We start from the raw sequence: 8259 nt of genomic DNA on the forward strand, positions 1-8259 counted from the left end.
AGGATTTAAAGCTCAGATCAAAGTTTACTGACTGACGGCCACTAAATTAGGAACAGGCTCAAAGCGCAGCTTTCACATTTCAGCGGCTTTTACAATTAAAACACAGCAAAGAAAACTAACTACACACACACACACACAAATCACTTTTTACTTTTAAAACACAAACTGAGCTGGAGCTCTGATCCGGTTCTGTGGGTCTAAATCGGATTGATTAGCTGGAAACGTGAGTTTGTGAAAACTTACCGTCACATCGCAGGTTCGGAGCCCACAAAAGCATCCAGAGCAAAACGTTCAGGAAGGTGACCATCGCGTCACAAAGTGGAAAGAAAAAAAAAAAAAAAAAAACTCTCCCAAAGCGCACTGAAGGCGGTCACATCCAGACCGGACCAGGACCTCCTCTGCTGGACTTTCTGTTCCGAGTCACGAAGAGGAAAAAATCACGCACGAAGGCACCGATGGAGGCTGCGTTCATACCGCGCACAGAGCCAAGGACGTGGATCCAGATCCTCATCCAGACCCAGTCACCCCCCCCCCCCGCCCCCCCCAAACCAGACTACATCAGCAAGCAAGGGCCCCATCTGCTGTTAAAGCTGGGCCTTATTTATTTAACAAATGATCAAATGTGATCAGTTTAAAACTTTACACCGGATTACCACATGCCCTATACCACATGGGGCCCCACCTTTACCCCAAAACACTGGGTAACAAATAAATACACAAACTATATATATATATATATATATAATAAACAATGATAAAATATTCAAAATTGCATATCAGGTTGAATCGAGATGCAAAAAAAGTGAATAATTGGTGCAGAGTGGGGGTACTCTTGTGTAAAAGTATGTGGAACCGATCCATTCCCCCCCCCAAAAAAAGAATTGGGCCAGACCATTCTCTGCTGCAGATGCCTCCTTTTGATCCTAATCCACAACATAAAACCCATGAAAAGCACGTCACACTCTTCAGCAGAAGACATTTTTTAAACTGTAGCAGGCAAACTTTAGTTTTTATTTTTATTTTATTTTATTTTTGGAAACGTGGGGGGAAACTTGGTAAGATGAATTAGCTTTTTCAACATGCACAGGGACATGTGTAAATAAATAAATAAATAAAACCATCATATCATCAATCGTATCATGGGAATTGTACATAATTGAGTGTAATCAGTAAAAATAAAATGAAGCGCATCCAGAAAGTTTTCACATAATACCCCATAATGACAATGTGAAACCTTTTGAGATTGTTTGCAATTTTATTTAAAAAAAAACAAAAACAACAAAAAAAAATCATGTACATAAATATTCACAACATTTGCCAAGCTAAAAAAAACCCAACAACAACAACAAACAAACAAAAACTTTTTTCATGTTGTCATTATGGGGTATTGTGAGTAGACTTTTGGAGGGAAAAAAATGAGTTTACTCTATTTTGGTATAAGTCTGTAACATAACAAAATGTGAAAAAAGTGAAGTGCTGCCTGTGAATATTTCTGGATGCACAGGAGTTGCTCATCGAACTGTGAACTTTGGTTACTTTTTAATTGGGCCCAATTTTCTCAATTTTGAAATTGGGATCAAAATTGGTCATGGGGAGACGGCCTTTAGAATGTCTACTTCACTGGTTCTCAAAGTATGGTCTGTGGTCCTGCAAAGGTACTGCAGGTGGACCACAAGAAGTCATAGAGAAAAAATTAAGAACATTTTTAAAAATAAGACTTTAGGTTTCAGGTGAAGTCTGAGAGCATGCACTGGTGCTGCGCTTTGCTGAATCCACAACACCATGGAGCCGCCCCGGGTCCTGGATGGCAATCACGCAGGCAGACAACCGGTACATTCCCAACGCGTCAATTCTTCAGGTTTCAATTTGTAATAAAATTGATTGCTTTTTTAAAAATGCAATGAGAAGTAATAAAACAAAAACCATATGATTTAAATTGTTATTCTTGATTTGTCTGACCTCATTTAACATATTGTATATGTGGAAATTACTTCAACTTGGTCTCATGTCTCATTCAAAATTGTGAAGGTTTTGGGCGACTCAGACAACTGGCAGATTTTAAAGTGCGCCTCAGCGTTCTTGCATTTGCTGGTCTGCTTTATTTTAAATAATGTGACATTATTTAAAGTAAAAGTCGGGGTCAAGGTTAATCATGATTTTCAGTGGGTTGTTAATTCACATGAACTCCTTTTTGAACTGCACAAATGAGTTCAGAAATTACTTTTAAAAGCTTCTAAATGATTAACTGGCATAATTTGGATGCTAATTGGTGAAGATTTGGCTGTTTTTGAGGGTCTACCTGTAGAAACTGTGCCTTCCTTTGTGTCAGATCTGGGTGCATCCACCACACTGCAGAATTGACTTGGATCCTGGATGGCAACCATCCATGTAGACAACAGGTCCACTCCAACACTCAAAAATGAAGTTGGTCCAAAAAAGTGACATAAGAACATCCATCCATACATCCATAAAGAGTGCAAACCACTAAGCTACTGTGCTGCCTGGTATAAGAACATTAAAGAAAAAAAAAAAAACAAATTAAAATGTTAGGACAGGGCATCTGGAGCCCAATTTGGGATTGCCATCAGTCAAGTTCCTCCTTAGGAACCTTCACAAAGCTTCATAGTGCCTTCAGGCAAGTCAGATCTGGACACATGTGCTTTTTCTGCACATCACTGCATCCACCACACCATGGAACTGCCTTGAGTCCTGGATGGCAACCACCCATACAGACAACTGGCCTATCGTGACCTCTAGAAAGTAGCTATCTGTGTCGCAGCCAAGTGAATTGTGGGTATCTCATGGCGTTTTCCATTTGCTGGGGCGTCCATCATAGCTGATGATCCCTCACAATGTAAATGATACTCCTCATCCAAGTACCATCATGAGTGTTGCACCCTAAAGAACCCCCTCCCCCAAGAGACCTAGTACCACAGACATCCAGTCGCCACCTTAGGTCACCGCCAGTTTTCCTCCAAGTTTCACAATCACACAGTAAGAGAGGAAGAACCAAACATCTGAAGACTTGGACCTTTGTTCACCATCAAAAATATCAACATCACCAAACATGTCTGTCCGGTGACTCCATAAGATCCTCCCAGGTGTCTCTCCAAATCCAGAGGATCCAGAAACATGAACGTCACTGCAGATAAGTGGATCTCTGTCCACGTTTGAGATTTTCACCACCACACATGGCCGAGACCCAAATGATGCAGTTGGAGGCATCAGGAAGGTCTTTCTTGAAGACGGCGCTCCATTAACAAGACAGAAAAAAGGCAGTCAACCGTGGAGGAAGACGATAATCCCAAATCAATATCAAACAAGAGGCTCTGCCTGTTAACGGTAAGTATCATTTTAACTTTGCGGTTTGATTCTCCTTTTGTTGGCTCAGTGTGGATCATGAAATCAAAGCTCCAGTAGCACGTGGCGGTGCATGGTGTTGTCATATCCACTAACCGCACCACAGAACCGCCTCTAACAACCTGAGTTTTGTGCGCGCCGACTGTTTAACGTTACACAGGCAAACTACAACCCCTGGCAAAAATTATGGAATCACCGGCCTCGGAGGATGTTCATTCAGTTGTTTAATTTTGTAGACAAAAAGCAGATCACAGACATGACACAAAACTAAAGTCATTTCAAATGGCAACTTTCTGGCTTTAAGAAACACTATAAGAAATCAAGAAAAAAGATTGTGGCAGTCAGTAACGGTTACTTTTTTAGACCAAGCAGAGGAAAAAAATATGGAATCACTCAATTCTGAGCAAAAAATTATGGAATCACCCTGTAAATTTTCATCCCCAAAACTAACACCTGCATCAAATCAGATCTACTCGTTGACATTGACCCTATGTGTCTTTTTACAAGGAATGTTTTCACAGTTTTTGCTCTATGGTAAGATGCATTATCATCTTGAAAAATGATTTAATCATCCCCAAACATCCTTTCAATTGTCCAAAATATCAACGTAAACTTGTGCATTTATTGATGATGTAATGACAGCCATCTCCCCAGTGCCTTTACCTAACATGCAGCCCCATATCATCAATGACTGTGGAAATTTACATGTTCTCTTCAGGCAGTCATCTTTATAAATCTCATTGGAACGGCACCAAACAAAAGTTCCAGCATCATCACCTTGCCCAATGCAGATTCGAGATTCATCACTGAATATGACTTTCATCCAGTCATCCACAGTCCACAATTGCTTTTCCTTAGCCCATTGTAACCTTGTTTTTTCTGTTTAGGTGTTAATGATGGCTTTCGTTTAGCTTTTCTGTATGTAAATCCCATTTCCTTTAGGCGGTTTCTTACAGTTCGGTCACAGACGTTGACTCCAGTTTCCTCCCATTCGTTCCTCATTTGTTTGTTGTGCATTTTTGATTTTTGAGTCATATTGCTTTAAGTTTTCTGTCTTGACGCTTTGATGTCTTCCTTGGTCTACCAGTATGTTTGCCTTTAACAACCTTCCCATGTTGTTTGTATTTGGTCCAGAGTTTAGACACAGCTGACTGTTAACAACCAACATCTTTTGCAACATTGCGTGATGATTTACTCTCTTTTAAGAGTTTGATAATCCTCTCCTTTGTTTCAATTGACATCTCTCGTGTTGGAGCCATGATTCATATCAGTCCACTTGGTGCAACAGCTCTCCAAGGTGTGATCACTCCTTTTTAGATGCAGACTAACGAGCAGACCTGATGTGATGCAGGTGTTAGTTTTGGGGATGAAAATTTACAGGGTGATTCCATAATTTTTTCCTCAGAATTGAGTGATTCCATATTTTTTTCCTCTGCTTGGTCTAAAAAAGTAACCGTTACTGACTGCCACAATTTTTTTTCCTGATTTCTTATAGTGTTTCTTAAAGCCAGAAAGTTGCCATTTGAAATGACTTTAGCTTTGTGTCATGTCTGTGATCTGCTTTTTTTCTACAAAATTAAACAACTGAATGCACATCCTCAGAGGCCGGTGATTCCATAATTTTTGCCAGGGGTTGTACAATATAACACCATATATATTAGTACACAGCAATTATATGCTAGTCAGTGCATGAACTAGCTGTCTGGGCTTTTTTTGTTTGTTTTCTGTGGAGGATGTTAACATATTTCAATACTGCCCCCTTGTGAGCAAACATGTAATCAAACTAAATATATTGTAGTAATTATTTTGAAAAGTTCTGCATAACTTTCATTTATCTTCTGCTGCTTATCTCGCTCCAGTTTACAGTGGCGGCAGAATAAGCAGCTCATCCCATACTTCCCCATCCTCGTCCTTTAACTCTTCCCGGGGAATCTCAAGGCCTTCCCAAGATAGCTGGGAGATGTGATCCCTCCAGTGTGTCCTGGGATGTTCTTGGGGAGACAACCAGGGAACCATCCTGACCAGATAGATGCAAAAATCCACCTCAGGTGGCTCATTCATACAAAGCAGTAGTGACTCTACTCTAGTCCCTCCTAGAAAGGCAACCCCCCGGCTCAGTGTAAGTACAGACACTCAAGGTGAGGACAGGAGTGTAAAAAGACAAGTATTTTTATTGTTGTTTTTGTTCATTTATCTCCAGACATCTTTTGCACTGAGACACTGCTGTCTTCCACAGCATGTCTTTTTCCTGGTTCTCTCCCTCAGCCCCAACCAGTCCCAGCAGAAGACTGCCCCTCCCTGAGCCTGGTTCTGCTGGAGGTTTCTTCCTGTTAAAAGGGAGTTTTTCCTTCCCACTGTAGCCAAGTGCTTGCTCACAGCGGGTCGTTTTGACCGTTGGGGTTTTTCTGTAATTATTGTATGGCTTTGCCTTACAATATAAAGCGCCTTGGGGCAACTGTTTGTTGTGATTTGGCGCTATATAAATAGATTGATTGATTGAGACATAGGCCCTATTTGTCTCTGTCTTTTTCTTTTCAGTCCTGTAGGGGGCAGCTTTCTTGACACAAGTTTCTCAAGCTCAACTAGCTGGATAACCAGCCGTGAATTGGGCCTCTCTCCTAGCCTGTGATTGGTTGGTGGCCAAGAGACTGACATCAGCCTCACGTTGATGTGGCGCAAGCGCTGCTCTCCTATTGGTCGTTTAGAAGTGGGAATTCCAGTGCTGCTCTCCTATTGGCCGTTTAGGAGTGGGCATTCCCACTCCTAAACGGAGGTCAGCATCTGGCCAAATTCAGGGCCAGTTGTTGGGCGACTAACTCAATTTGCTACGTCACTAATACTATAAACCAGCCAACGGCTGCTGTCAAGTATGTAAATGACCAGGTTACATGAATATTCACAGGTCACGCATTTCTTCCCAGACCTTTTTTCCCCCCAGTGGTTTTTAATGTTACTCATTGAAGATTGTTGATGGTTTGATGTAGTACTGAGATCATCTCTAAGTATTAGATGCAGAATGCTGATCTAATTCTTTCAAATGGCTAACAAAACAGATCCAGTCATATTCACTTTACAAAAACAAAACAGACAATTCTGTTGACACACACCATTAATCACCTTTAATTGCACTGTTGTCTATAAACAGTACAGACAACACAAGCTCATATGGAGAGGTTGCTTCTTCCCGGGGTTGAGTCCGAGTCTGTGGTGGAGGTGTCAGGGAGGAGGATGCTGAGAAACTGCTCAGCATTCTGGACAGCACCATGCCACACTGGCATCCTGTCAGAGCACCTTCAGCCACAGACTGAGACCACCGAGGTGCACCACAGAATGCCACAGGAGGTCTTTCCTACCTGTTGCAAACAGGCTGTATATCTCCTCCCTCTTCTGCAGGATGAATACATAATGAACAGTTATTCAGAGTTATATGCAATATTGTCAAACATCTTGTGCAAATGTCTTTAAAAAAAACAATTCAATTACTGTTTTGGTACTCTGGCAAAATAATTTCCTTTGGGATAAATAAAGTTGAGCTTATTCTTATAACTGAAAATCAAATAATGGTAATTCACCATATTAAATTTTTTTTTTTTTTTTTAATTGTCACACCTTTGTAACATTACTTAACCTACTTTATTACAACATATAGCCTACCATAAATATAAAAACAACTTCAACATGCTTTTAGGGTGCTAACCAAATGTTAGCATCCTAATTAGCACATCTGTGGAGTTCTCAAATTTTGCCTATTAAAAAAACAAACAAAAAAAATCCTTAACATGCAAATATATGCATCAAACAACCCTAACATGTAATCAGATAATCTACTCCCTGCTGTATTTATAAGGTTCAAGTCACGTGCAAGTATATTTATTGTGTTATACATAATTTTCACAAAGATGTGTCATACAAAAGCATGTTAGCATGATGTTGTGCACAATGTACACAACAGCGGGACATAAAACAGAGATACGAGCCTGAGAATGGTGGGTTTTATTTTAGCCGATTGCATCTGTGAAGCTGTTAGACTGGTAACTTGGGGTCAGTCCCGCTCTTAGACCTATAGAGGCAGTTATTTTTTGAAAACCGACGTCTGCACACATTTACAGTTAAATAAACTTGTCTTAAAAAGAAGACATTTAATTCTTGTCAACAAATGTACAGTAACGGACAAACAGGTGCATCTTAAAAAATTTGAATATTGTGAAACAAAGTTTAATATTTTTGTCAGCTATTTCAGAAAGTAAAAAAATGTACATATTCCAGACTCATTACATATGTTTCAAGCAATCCCCCCCGCACACATACTTTTTTATAATAACAGCCTACAGCTAAACAAAATGATCAAAATTAAAATAAAACAATGCCTGAAACATCTTTGATTATTATGCAGCAAGTCTAGAAAATAATTATTTTTCTTTACTTGCTGAAATACCTGAAAAAATGTGTTTTTGCGACATCCAAATTTTGTGAGATGTGCATGTACAGCTAAAAACCTTCCAGGAGTGTCTCATTATTTTTCTCACTCAAAACAGAAGCTTAATTACATCATACAAGTCCATCAGAACACAAAACAAATCAGACATATTCACAAGTCATTAGAGAAAAGTACACAGAAATGAAGTGACACAAAAATCAAGAGAGAAAAGCAAAAATAAAAACCAGGTATAAATTCATCCATTTTTTTTGAAAGACATAGTGGCTTATTAAAAAACAAAAAACAAAATTCATGTCACCTGCAAATGATAAACTCAGAACCCTGTCTGCTCTTTGGTCACCACATAAGGAAGAAGCCATTTGGTCTATAAAAAAAAAAAAAAAAAAAAAAAAAAAAAAAAAAAAAAAAAAAAAAAAAAAAAAAAAAAAAAAAAAAAATCACATCTACTTTTCAATGCAGTC

The 8259-nt window shown here is 39.4% G+C and overlaps 1 protein-coding gene across 2 annotated transcripts in view; it reads right to left on the reverse strand.

The window, feature by feature from the left end:
* ror2 (receptor tyrosine kinase-like orphan receptor 2) overlaps nucleotides 1–548 on the reverse strand; it is a 192993-nt gene extending 192445 nt beyond the window's left edge. For both annotated transcript variants that reach the window (XM_034192308.1, XM_034192306.1), the window contains exon 1: nucleotides 244–548. In XM_034192308.1, the coding sequence (XP_034048199.1) occupies nucleotides 244–307 (64 nt within the window). In that variant the 5' untranslated portion in view covers nucleotides 308–548. The remainder of the gene's footprint in view (nucleotides 1–243) is intronic.
* Between the last annotated feature and the right edge of the window lie 7711 nt (nucleotides 549–8259).

The sequence above is a fragment of the Thalassophryne amazonica genome, chromosome 17 (assembly GCF_902500255.1).
Source record: "Thalassophryne amazonica chromosome 17, fThaAma1.1, whole genome shotgun sequence".
Taxonomy (NCBI): domain Eukaryota; kingdom Metazoa; phylum Chordata; class Actinopteri; order Batrachoidiformes; family Batrachoididae; genus Thalassophryne; species Thalassophryne amazonica.